The following is a 14263-nucleotide window of genomic DNA, read 5'->3' on the forward strand; positions in this document are numbered from 1 at the left end:
TGAATTGTAGCATATGAGGTTTCCATTTCCTTTTATTTCCAGGGATCAATTCATATATATATAAATTACTCTGAACCCCTCTCACAAGATATTACCTTAAGTATCTGAAATTGTGGACGAATGTTTAAAAAGCCAAATAATTTCTCACTTTAGTTTTATGGATAAGCCGAGCAACACGATATAGTGGTGAGTGTGTTTGCAGTTGGAGGCCTGTAGTATGAGTTCTATTTCTGTTCTAGATGTGACTTCAGTTTTCTCACTTATAAATGGAAATGCCATAAATATCTTCCACTCAGGATGATAGTGAGGGTTGAAACGAGGTAAGTTCTTATCAGCAAACAACTAACACAGTACTTGGCACAAAGTAGCTGTTCAATAAATATTTTGCTAAAAAAAAAAACAAAATAAATAAGACTGGGATAAGGGTGGATGGAAGTGAAGGTGGCACCTGTAAGGATAAAATATGGAGGAAAAAATATTGTCAACTCCATCTCCATGAGTAATAAAAATGTGAAAATATTAATACGCAGTAGAGATGTGATAACACAGATCTGTACTGCACCTGCTTGACTTCTGTCCACAGTAAAATCTTTGATAGTGTAAAGACCCTAAGGCTATTTGACCTTGCAAGCCACAGTTTCCAGCATATGCTTTTAGCATATAATAAAATGGAAAATATTCCTATACCTTGTGGGCAATTCAAAACTGACCCCACAATTCTCAGCATGTATTCTGCATACTTAAATATAAAAAGAACGTTAATTTTTCAGAATTGTATGTTTGATTCCTTCTAAATGCTGCGTGATGAGCAATTTTCTTGCTCTGACTTGGATTTCTTGGAAAATTTCACAATCCAGGGGCCATCTTTCCAAATCTACCACATTTTCCTGTCCAAAAAAGTCAAGCTATCTATACTTAGAATCTTTCAGTTGTGGAAAACAGACTGCTTATTCATGTATCTTATTTCATATTAGATCATCTCCAACCTTTAGATATTCTTTATTAACTTGAGGTAAAACCTTTTTTCCCAGTAACTTACATCGGTTGGTCCCAATACTGCCCTCAAGCCTGTACAGATGAAGTCACTCTTCTCATCTTCTCAAAAGGCTTTGGTTTCTATGTTTAGGTTTCAATTAATAGCTGTGATACTATGTACTTAATGTACATTGAGTTCTTGGTCGTTATCGGCCAGGCACTTTGTTAAGTGCTTTAAAAATCTGGATGGCATTAGAAAAGAAAGTGTATCACCTATTTCTTAGATGCAAAATTTCCTTGCTGATTTTTAGGTTTGTACTGTTTGTTTCCATACCACCTTTTGTTTTGATCTATTAGTTTCTGATAGATGAATATTAAAGCATCCCTATAAATGATTTTGAATTTATCATATTTTCCTTGCAGTTGTGTCAGTAGCTGTTTTAATCTGTTTCAAGGCTCTGCTATTTCATACATATAAGTTCGATAACCTTTTGAAGTAGGGAGTAGGTATTGTGATCTACATTTTGCTTGTGAAAAATTAGAAATTTATGGAACTTAAATAATTTACCTAAAGTCACATAACTAGTGTGTGGCAAAGCCAGATTAAATTCCAGGTCTATCTGACTCCAAAGACTTGCATTCTTTAGCGATAGTCACAATATGGACTCTTATTCCCACTTTTGCAGAGAGGGAAAAAAGGTCAGAGAGGCTCTGGTTATGGTCTAAATGAGTAAATAAGTCACATAAAACTGAACCAGGACTCAGTTCTCTAGTTTAGTCAATGCAAAAATGTTACTCTCACTGCTATGTTCCACATTTGGAAATGTTGTTCTTACTACTTTGAATAATTGAGTAACTGGAATATTTTAGATTCAGAAAAATCTTAGCATTGGAAGGGATATTTAGGATCATGTAGCTCATCAAGGGCTAAATATAAACATTCTTCCCAAATATTTTTCTAGCCTGAGAGACTTACTGTGGATGGCCTATTATATCTTTGTTCAGCTCTGTCACAAAATCCATTACACTGACTTGGAATCAGCTTACCAGTTGTTTTCATGTGTTTAATCTGAAACTCCAAATCCTTTATAAGATAAATAGAACTTTGAACTTCTACTTCTTCTTTGTGTATCTAGGATGTGATGTGTCCTTTTTGCTATGAAAATAGGCCATGAGTAAAATGCGACACTTGAAGCTCTTGCTTGCTCTTAAGGATTTAATTGAGAATGACTCCTGGGAATATGAGGTAAAGAGGTTAACTACTATTATTGTAATCAAAGAGTTTTAACCCTGAAAAACAATCACAATTACAAATTTAGTTGGAGATGCCAAATAGACATGTTTAGGACTCTAGGGGAATTACACCATGTGTTTTGCTTTATTCAATTAATAAAAACTTGGTGGTCTGCTTTAGACTTTTAGAGAAACTGAAACATAGAAAACTTTTGAGGGAGTTTCCTGGTGGCCTAGTGGTTAGGATTCCAGGCTTTCACTGCCATGGCCCAGGTTCAATCGCATGGCCCCCACCCCTGCCAAAAAAAGGAAAACTTTTGATTTTCCCAAATAACTGACCAAATTATGTCAGACTTAATGCTCTGGAAATGATAATCTTTCCCTTCTTTCTCTGTTAAAATGTAGAAAAATTCTTCATTTCTTGCCATGACCTGTAAAAGGTAACTTTGTCTTCATTTATTTTCTTAGTTTATACCTAATCCTTAAGTTAGCCTGAAAATCCTTAGGCTGTGAGTTGGAGTGATGTTAGGTGCCACTAAGAGAACACAGACATTTTCTAGATTGATCAAATGTAATCTCCAAAAGATAGGGTGTAAAGACCCTCCAAAGTGGCTAGACATGGAATAGAGAGTACAGGTGGCATTACTCTCGGACAGTGGACTCCTGCACGTTTTTGTTTTATTTTTTTGTATTGTGGCTCTAGTCTGCTCCATTTAGCTCAACATCGCAAACTTAGTTTCTGGGACTCATCAGTTTCCCTCTGAAAGTCTAGAAACTTTGACATTTTTACCTATTAAAAGTCAAAAACTGTTGGATTAGTTTAAAAAAATCCAGTTACATTTTGATTCCTGGAGACACATGTAAAATAGAAGCAGAAATAGTGATTGAAAAATAAAGGCAAAGAAAAGAGAACTGCAAACACAGTGAAACACAAATCAACTTTGGTAGATTGCGTTATTGTTCTCATTTATTATATACCCCTTTTCTTTATAAGATGATTACGTATCTTCACTTATACCTCCCATTGTCACACTGGCCATGTGACATGCTTTAGAAAATGGCATATGAGTGGACCTGAAGTGCTCAATGCTTGAGCTAAAGTTTGAGATATTGTTCTATTCCTTCTGTCACAAAAATGGCACGTCCCTGGTAGGGGCTGCTGCTTTAGTCTGAATCCAGAATGAGAACATGTGTGGGGCAGAGAAGCAGATAGGGAGCCATTAACATACAATGTGGTTGAGAAATAAATCTTCTTATTTTTTGTTAGCCATTAAAATGTGGGAGGTTGTTAGCTAATGTGGCATAACATAACCAAATTGACTAATAGGCTAATGCTTGGGGGAAGAGGAAAAATCAACTGCCAACCTAGAATCTAAGTCCAGAAAAAAAAAATCCATCAAAAAAAGATGAAATAGAAGTATTTTCAAGTAAAAAATAACCTGAAAGTGTTTATTGTCAGCACGTCTACATGAAAAATAAATAGTAAAGATTGTTATTAACATAGAAGAAATTTAGATATGTATTGATAGAAAGAAATTAAGAACAACATACAATTTAAATATGTGGGCAATGTGAATTAATTTAGACTTAGAAAATAATAATAATGATTTCATAAAGTTTTAAATATATTTATAATAAAAACTCAGGATAATAATAATGTGAAATGGAGTTAAGGACATAGATACGCCAATATGTATTGATATTACATGTAAATATGTTGAATTTTCTAATTAAAATTTTCAGACTAGATACAAATCCCAACTATACACTGCTACAAGAGACCTTAAATATAAGGGCACAGGCATGTTGAATGTGAAAGAATTGAAAAAGATACATAATGCAAACTCTAAGGAAAAAAAGTAAGTGTAGCTATATTAATATCAAAGTAGACTTTATGACAAGTAGTTGCCAGAGCTAAACTGGGATAGTCTAAAATACAACAATTCTAAATCTGTACCTACCAAAACTATGACTTCAGAATATATAAAGCAAATTCTGACAGTACTAGTAGGAGAAAGAGACAAATTCATATTTGTAATGGGAGGTTTAATTATACTTAAGAGATAAATGATCTCTTAAGAAATAGAAAGCAGGCAAAACAATTAGTAAGAGTAAATAAGATTTGGGACTTCCCTGGTTGCACAGTGGTTAAGAATCCACCTGCCAATTCAGGGGAGTCAGGTTCGATCCCTGGTCCGGGAAGATCCCACGTGCCGAGGAGCAACTAAGCCCGTGCACCACAATTATTGCGCCTGTGCTCTAGAGCCCACGAGCCACAACTATTGAGCCTGTGTGCTGCAACTACTGAAGCCTGTCACCTAGAGCAAAAATAAATATATTGGGCTTCCGTGGTGGTGCAGTGGTTAACAATCCGCCTGCCAATGCAGGAGACACAGGTTTGAGCCCGGTCCAGGACGATCCCACATGCCGTGGAGCATCTAAGCCCGTATGCCACAACTAATGAGCCTGCACTCTAGAGCCTGTGAGCCACAGCTACTGAGCCTGCGGGCAACAACTACTGAGCCCACATGCCACAACCACTGAAGCCTGGGCGTCTAGACCCCGTGCTCCGCAACAAGAGAAGCCACCACAATGAGAAGCGCGTACACCACAACGAAGAGTAGCCCCCGCTCACTGCAACTAGAGAAAGCCCGCGTGCAGCAACAAAGACCCAACACGGCCAAAATAAATAAAAAAATAAATAAATAAATAAATAAAATTTAAAAAAGAATAACATTTGAATAATACAATTAACAATTTGATCCAATATACAGGATATTGCAACCAACAGTGACAAGATAAAGAGGAGCTTTATATAATGATAAAGGGGTCAATCTGAAAGAAGACATAACAATTTCTATTGTGTATGTGCCTACTGACAACAGCAGAGTGTGAAAATATGTGAGGCAGAAACCGATAGAACTGCAAGGAGAAACAGATGAATCCACTATTATAGTTGAAGAATTCAACAGCCCTCTATCAGAAATGAAGAAATCCAGCAGGTGGGGAAAAAGTATATAGTTGGACTCCATAGCACCATTAATCAACTGGATATAATTGACATCTATAGATTACTTCATCCCCAAACAGAAAAATACACATTCTTCTGAGGTTCACATGGAACATTCTTCAAGATAGACTACATTCTGGACCATAAAACACACCTTAACAAATTTAAAAGATTAGAAATTCTATACATTGCCTTCCCCATACAGTGCATTATCTTGGTTTATTGTGTAAGAGTTTATTATTGAAAACTATAAACTTTTTCATTATGTTTAATTCAAAACATTTTATAAGGAAGAAATTAAAGGCACCTAGTTTACAACCTAGAGTGAAAAACCAACTCAAAAGAAATAAACATAAAGTTGTAAAATACTGCATATGTACTGGTCACACAGGAAAAAACAAGGTGTTTAGATAAGTCTGTAAAAGTATAATCTCCTAACGTAGATACTCTAAGTCTTATCCTTTGATCACCTGAGGTCAAATACTGGGACTGTATTAGTTTAGCCTTTTGCTGTATCTTCTTCATTAAATTGCACTTAATGTTAAATCAAACATTGGCCTTTAATAAGCCAATTATTAAAATTAAAATTCTTCCACATTTATTATAAAGTTGTTGTAATGATTTCTACCATACTGTTCAATGTTTCCTATACAGATTTCCATTAAAGAAGTCTCTTTTGAGTGAGATAAATAAGAGGAAAGACTTTGTCATATCAAAATATATAGTGTGTTTTTATTTCTCACATGACTATACAGTATTTCAGGATTTTGTTTTCTTTTTGCTTAGATTCAGGAAAATAAAGGTTAAAAATTGATATTAAAACCCCAGAATGATACTGAACTTTAAGTTGAAAATATTTGCTATTTCTCACTTTTATACTTGTTATTTTACATTTTATTAATCTTATTGTGTGTGAATGTATTTAGTAATCTGAATGTATATAATATATATATTCAGAATTATACATATATATAATTTTACCTCACTTCAAATTATTTTTAAAGACTCGGCATAAATGCAAACAAACACACATGATTATGAATACATAAATAAATCTTAATATGGGTAGGATTGGGGGGTAGGAGGGAGATCCAAGAGGTAGGGGATATATATATATATATATATAGCTGATTCACTTTGTTGTACAGCAGAAACTAACACAACATTGTAAAGCAACTATACCCCAATAAATTTTTAAAAAAGCTTATTAATTGTGAAGATACTTTTCTTCTTAAGAGTTTCATCAGTGCATTTTTCACTTCCTTGTTTCTCAAACTATATATCGTGGGATTCAACATAGGAATCACGCTGGTGTAAAATACTGAGGATGCTTTCTCCTGGGTTAGTGAACTGCTGGAAGCAGGTGTGAGATACATGGACATGAGAGACCCATGAAATATAAGAACAGCTGTCAAGTGGGAGCTGCAGGTGCTGAAGGCTTTGGACCGGCCCTCTTTAGAGTGGATGTGGAGGGTGCTGGAGAGGATAAAAGCATATGAAATGATGATTGTCAAGCTGGTGGCTACTATGTTAAATCCTCCAATGACAAAAATCAAAAGCTCATCAATATAAGTTCTGGAACAGGAGAGTTTAATGAGAGGAACAATGTCACAGAAATAATGTTTAATGATGTCTGATTCACAGAAAGTCAACCTTAACATAGAACCACCATGAATCACAGCATCAGTAAAACCTAATGGGAAGACAGCAGCCACCAGCAGAGAACAGACCCTGGGGGACATGATGACATTGTAGAGAAGGGGGCTGCAGGTGGCGACATAGCTGTCATAGGCCATTGCTGCCGGCATTCAGAAATGAGAAAAATACAGAAGAAAAACAGCTGGGTCATGCATCCAGAATAGGATATAACTTTATCTCTGCATAAAAACCCTGCCAGCATTTTGGGGGTAATGACAGAATAGCAGAAATCTCAAAAAAAGACAAACTACTGAGGAAATAGTACATGGGGGTGTGGAATTGAGAACTCAATCCGATTATTGAGATCATGCCGAGGTTTCCTATCACCGTAAGTATATAAATCCCTAAGAAGAGGCAGAAGAGGGGCAGCTGAAGCTCTGGCTGGTCAGTTAATCCTGAAAGAAGAAACTCAGTCACTGCGGATTCATTTCTTACACCCATTCTCCTCTGAGAAATCTGTGGAGATGAGAGGAAAGAGCAGAACCCCAGCTTGTCTCCAGTTCTTCACAACCCAGATATTCTACCTATGAAAACACTGAACCCAGGTTATCTTACCATTTGGCACTAATCCTGTGCTTCCATTGATGTGCAGAGACTTTGACCCACCAAAAAGTAAGGTCTCAGATAAAACAGAGTAAGTAATCATCTCCCTGTAGATTTTAGGAACCATAAATAAATTTTCACATCCTCCCAAATGTCTCAAATTCTTTTAGCAAAGTATAAAACCTTTAACTTCAGAATTAAAAATAAGTGTAATGCTAAAGAACACTGGGGAATTTTTCTAAAGAAAATCAATTGAAGAGGTGCATAAAGAAGAGGCTGTGGGCTGAGAAAATATTTCTGCTAATGACACAGTTGTCTAGGGTTGAACCTGCCTCCAGGATTTCCTACAGAGAAGGTATTTATTGTTACAATCAATTATGATTTCCATGTCAAAGTTTTCAAGGGTGTTCTACAGAATATTAATTCCAGGGATGTGTTAATAGTTTCACATGAAATAAGTATCTTGGGATCATACTGATTGTAGACATGCAGAGTTACACAAAATTAAACAGGTTTTTTTTAACTTTATTATGATTTTTTATTTTAGTAAGAATATACATAACATAAAATTTACTATTTACTATTTTATATTTATATTTAATTAAATTTACTAAATAAATTTATATTAAATTAAATTAAATATATTTTAATAGTTATTTTTATGTGTACAGTTCAGTAACGTTAAGTACATTCACATTGTGTACAACCATCACCACCAGCCATCTCCAGAATATTCGTCTCCCCACACTGAAACTCCATACCAGTTAAACACTAACTCCCCATTCTCCTTCCCTCCAGCTTCTGGCACCCTCCATTCACTATCTGTCTCTATGAATTTGACTGCTCTACATGTTTCATATAAGTGGAATTATACATTTGCCCTTTTGTGACTGATTCACTTTACCTAGAATAACATCTTCAGGGTTTATCCATCATGTAACATGTGTCTTAATATCTTGGATAATTAAAGTTAAATAATATTCCATTGTGCCCATACATACATATATATGTCTGTGTGTATATGTATATACACATAGATATAGATATACGTATATTATATATACCTCATTTTTTTAAATTCATTCATCCATCAAGGGACATTTGAGTTAAACAGGTTTTTTAACTGAAGGATATTTCAGATTCTTCTGGATGGCTATATAACAAACAATATTTCCCAAACTAATCTGATGATAGACTCCCCTTACCACTTTAAAGCATGGCTCTAGTGTGGCTCAGAAAATGTTTCAGGAAACTGTATTTTCACTTCTGTTGTTCTATTGTAATGTAATCAGAAGCTGATGTCCAGGTGGGAAGCTTATTCTAACACTTCAGTAAAGCTGGATAATAGTAGAATAGCAGCCCTCTCAAACCTCTTTCTCAGACCATCCACTGAGCTAAGCCAACTAGCCTCACCCAGGCTGCTGAGCAAGACTTCATGCACTACTGCTAGTGCTGCCACCTGGGGATGTGCAAACAACACAGAATTTGTGTTTCCACTGGAGGCTCTCATGTAGTGCTTCCTCTCTTCCACCCACATTCCTCCGAGGAGGGGGCAAAGAGGGCACACGGCTTGGAGTTGCCTGTCCTGGGGTCAACCAAGGCCTTATCTCTGAAAAATCAGACCACTTTTCTTTTGGTGTTGGGCTGCTCACAGAGCCCTGTCTACCGGGCTTGTTCTCATACACATAATTACATAATTTATTTACCACCACTGGCATAGTACAGTCATCTGAAAAAATGCTAATGGGTACGTGTTCCTCTAGGAGATATTTTTCTTTAGTCTTCAGACAGAAAATAATACAGGATTTGGGGTATAAGGATCAAGTTAAATAACTGTGAAAATCAACTCAGATACTGCTTTGGGGATAAAATTATAGAAGATTTTACTGACTCTATACCTTGTAACTCTCCCTTGCTTCGGGAAAGTTTCTATAACAGAATAAAACATAGAGATCGAGAAGTCCCACAGAGATATAAGTGTTCAGAGTAAAGACAGAAAATGATTTGGCTGCAATTTCTCTCCTTCTTCATCTCACTTTCCTACATGCAGACACCAAGGTTCAGGTGTGGTCATAAGGTAGAAAAAATGAGAAAATCATAAAGTCAGGTGAAGTAGTATAAAGCCAGCTAGAGAGGTGAATTTGGTTTTTTAGTTGTTGTTGTTGTTTTTTCTTTAATTTTTAAAACTTTTTAAGCTATGGCTTTCTGAGGCTTTTAGTTGGGACATTCAGTTTTGGAAAGAACCACTGCTCCCTCCTAATCCTGCTCTCACTATCATAAGCACTAGATAAAACCCACCAGGGAGAGTCCCTGCTTCACCACCACCCACAGGCCTGGCAGCCCATACTGGGCACCTTGGCCTTGTTGCTGCTCCACCAGACACTGCTGCTTTAGCCCAAAAGGAGCCAAGGTTGGGGGAGTGAAGACACATTCTTATACTTGGTCTGCGTGTTTGCTGTGCTTTGCTAGATGTTTATCCAACATATGCTAATGTGCAGCAACATCTTATAGAGATTTCTACTAAAATCAAATCTGGGTTTTTAGGTCCCTCAAATACTATGAAAATGCAAAGGGAAATGGTCCAGAGTCAAATCTCAGTGAGAGCTTCACAATGTCCTCAGGTTTCTGCCTGTGTGAGGGTAGATAAAGCTAAAGGTGGTTCCCACCAGAAAGGCCAAATTTCTGATTATGCAAATCTGGGGTTGGGAAATGAAATTTTGATTTCAATAAGCATTCCAGAGAGGTACATAATCAAGAAATCCTGGGCTAGAATGTAGCAAAATGCCATCACCCAGTTCTGCACATCAGAGACTCTGTCCTGAAGGTCCAGGTCCACACCTCAGAAAGACATCTGATGAAGAAGGGAATGGGGAAGGTAAGTGACATGAAAAGTCTCTGAGTGGAAGTTTAGACATAAGACCATAGACATATGCTGTATAGATACTCTCCACCCATAAACACTGCAATCATCACCTTCACTAACTTCCAACAGGCAGAAGGGGATCTTCTGCTTTTACAAGCATGCCCCAGGTTTCAGGTTGATGCTTTGTGCCTGTCCCTTCAGGAAGATGTCAGGAATAGCTGTTTCAGCTACAGGGATCATGATAAAACATTCCCTTGAATACATATCCCTCAGGCAGGAATCAGACCACCCAGGTCTCAGGTAGTGAGGACTGTTGGACTATGGTCTCTCAGTCCCAAGCTGAAGACTATTTCTGGTGGAGTTGAGGAAGATAGCCATCATCCTTTCACTTTAAAGTAAAGGAAAGCAAGTATCCAGGTGACAGCCCCAGAAACAATACAATTGCAGACTTGCCCATGAAATACCAGCCCAGGGAGACAGAGGCTTAGAAGATATTCTTGTCTTGAAATTATTGTTTGGCTCACAGAGGTACCTAATCAAGCTAAGTGCCACAGACACTGATTTAGATGAATAATTATTCAGTTTTCTTTTTTGGTCTCCAGAGTTCCTGGTGTTTAAGTTTTAATTGCCCCAGATGGGACTATGTTCAATTATTTACTAGTGGATCTTACAATCATGAATGCTGCAATATTATAGTTTCTACTTTCCAAGATACATTTAGGTGGGAAACATTTGTACAGGTGTACACAGTCCCAAATGGATTTCAGTGTTTAAAATTATCCCTGGACCTTTCATGGTTAGTTATCTACCCTAAGATTGACATAATTCCTGATTTATGTTGTACATCTCTCTTGCAGAATCTACTAATCTGATGGCTAAATAGCTGGATGGAGCAGATTTTTCATAGGGAATGTGTGAAGATCCATTTCTGCTATTTACTAGCTGTTGTGTGGCCTTTGCCCAAGTATCTCACCTCTCTAGTCCAAGGTTTTCTTATGGACAAGATCAATATAATTGTAATTGTAACAGTTGTTCTATCTGAATTTTATGGGTTTTTTGAAAATCAAATAAGAAATATACACAAAATTGGACTGTAAAGAGCTTCATATTAATGTAGCATTTGGGTACTTTGGGCAGAAAGTAAGGGGTAGAGACACGGTGAGGGTTTTGTGCGAACCACTTGGCTCCTCTGATTCCACCTCATTTTTCAAGATGGTGCCAGAACAACCAGTGAAAACAACCTAAATGTTACACACGAAGTTTATCACACACTTTTGTATATCAACACAATGGACTGTTGTGTACTCATTAAAATAATCATCCTAAAGACTATTTTTACTGCTCATACTATTAGCTATGCAGAACGAGCATGAATGTAAAAAGAAACTAGGCAGTTACATGCAAAAGGAAATTAGTTGTTGTGGTAGGGTACTATGATTTATGGATTTTTTCCTAAATATTCTTTTATGTGTTGTTATTCTCTTTTCTTCTTATTTGATTTTGATTTTTCTTTTCTTTTTACTAGTAATTTCAACCCCTTTCAGTTTCTCACAATGTAGATCTCTCTTTGCCTTTTTCAATAGAGATAGTTTCTAACCTTTGTCTAATTCATCAGAGATTTAAAAGTTTTGCTTTGTTAAGCTGTCTGCCTTCAACTCCTATAATTAGAAAGGGAGAGGAGGGAATCAAAACTCACTGTGATACAAGTCTGTGGTTAGAGGTAATTTTATCAGCCTTGGGTCCTCATCTATATTTTGTCTGGAGCAATAACTTGAGAAAGAAAGCCCAGAGTTCCTCAACCTTCAAGAGAACCCAGTGACATGGTAGAAAGTTACACTAAAGGGTTTGAGAGGAGGGAGAGAAGAAAAGCAGTGAACTAAAGAAAATATTTGTATTAATAGTTGAGGGGAGGGGCCATCAAGTGGGTAAAACACAGATTGCTTTGGTGACTAAACGTTAAATCATATATCTGGGAGTGGAGATGAAATACTTAAACAGCTAAGCCCTCCTTTTTGCTTTTCTAACACCGTAGATCAGATCTCTGAGGCACTGCTTCAGTTAACTCACAAGGGTACCCTGCTACTGCATTCTGAAGCCGAGAAAGATGGATACTAGGGTATCTAGTCAATGTCAGTACAGTTGAAATTCATCTACTCAACAAATCTTGTCTAATATATAACAGGTATTATTTCAGGCACTGAGGATACAATCATTGGAGGAAAAAACCCTATGCCTTCTAGAATCTTATGGTCTTAGAAAAATACACATACAAACAAAATATTTTAACATTATGTGACAAATAATTCTAGAAAGTATGCACAGGGTAAAGAAGAAGAACAGACTACTAGACATTTACTGTTATGTAATATATTTACTGAGATATCTGTCTCTATGAAAAATGTAACATGAATGTGAATGAATGAATGTCTAGATTTTTTTCCAACTCTAGAAAAACACAGACATTGTCCTGTCTCAGTGAGAGACAAGGTACTGACCCACTCTTTGACCTGATCAGCCATGAAAACCATAAATCCTGAATTAAGACACAAACCATCTCATTCTTCTTCTCTATAGAGATTTAGTATCTCACACAATGTCAAGTCATAATACCATCGAAAGTTACTGCTAGTGACAGTGAGAGGAATCAAATAAATCCATCTCATTTTAATGTAAGGCTCAAAACAATAAAGTTACCTACCCACTAACAAAAATGACTGGGTAGTGGCATAATGAGAACTAGAATCCAGGTCTTTTTTTTTTTTTTTACTGCTTTATAGCACCCTTTGCACTGATCCACACAGACTTTTAAAGAGGTTCCTCATCATTCTTCTCTAGAGATTACATCTTCTCTATTGATATCAAAAAGACATTTGACAAAATTGAACATCTAATCTGATTTTAAAAATCGGTGAGAAAAGGATCAATAGTCACTTCCATTACAAGATAAAGTATATAATATTTGATGGAGGAACACTGTTCCAATGAAGTTGGGAAAAGGGCAAAGAAACTTGCTATTGCTACTACTATTTAACCATGTAATACAGGTCTTTGCCAAATCAAAGAACCAAGCAGAAACAAGCAGAGGCATGATAATTATAAATAAAGAGCTAAGACTATATCTATGATAAGAACCTATGAAACATAACTTGACAACCTAGGACAATAAGCCAAAATAAAAGAGAGTTCAGGAGGTGACTTGGATATAAAATTGACATACCAAAATCAGAAGACTTTATATATACAAATTATAACCAAAACAGAAATAAAGTGAAAGAGATGATCTATACAAACTACAGCCATAGAGAGAGGTGTCAACACATTTATTTTAAAATCAGACATATTCTAGCAGATCAAAGCATTGAATTGAGCAAAACAATAAACAAACTGGTTTACATAACTTTATGTCATATATGAATCCATTCCTTGTATAAGAAATTTACTTTATTTGTTCATGTAAGATTCTTAATTAATCATGTGCTTGGGCACAAAGAAAACCTTAACAAATTTAAAAATTAATTTTTTTCAGGCTATATCCCTATTATAACTCATTAAAAATTTTTATTTATTTATTTTGGCTGCACTAGGTCTTAATTGCAGCACGTGGGATCTTTTAGTTGCAGCATGTGGACTTCTTAGTTGCGGCATGCATGCGGGATCTAGTTCCCTGGCCAGGGATCGAACCCAGGCCCGCTGCATTGGGAGCACGGAGTCTTACCCACTGGACCACCAGGGAAGTCCCTGTAACTCATTTTTAACCAAGAAAAACATTAGAAAAATGGCGACTTAAAATCCATAGCTGCTTGGTAATTAAGAGACTCCCTTCCAGATAATCCCTCAACCAATTGTGAAGTCAAAACTAACATTAAAAACTGTCTAAAGTGAAAATATATGAGACATAAGCCAAGAGTGAACCCTAATGTAAACCATGGGCTTTGGATGAT

The 14263-nt window shown here is 36.3% G+C and overlaps 1 protein-coding gene across 1 annotated transcript; it reads right to left on the bottom strand.

The window, feature by feature from the left end:
- Positions 1–4920: 4920 nt before the first annotated feature.
- Positions 4921–11592, bottom strand: OR8D4 (olfactory receptor family 8 subfamily D member 4). The gene is given in 3 exon segments (XM_082339839.1): positions 4921–7022; positions 7025–7148; positions 7151–11592. Coding segments are annotated over 3 exon segments (981 nt in total). The 5' UTR covers positions 7358–11592; the 3' UTR covers positions 4921–6372.
- Positions 11593–14263: the final 2671 nt, after the last annotated feature.

The sequence above is a fragment of the Balaenoptera borealis genome (assembly GCF_965194805.1).
Source record: "Balaenoptera borealis genome assembly, chromosome: 11".
Classification (NCBI taxonomy): Eukaryota; Metazoa; Chordata; class Mammalia; order Artiodactyla; family Balaenopteridae; genus Balaenoptera; species Balaenoptera borealis.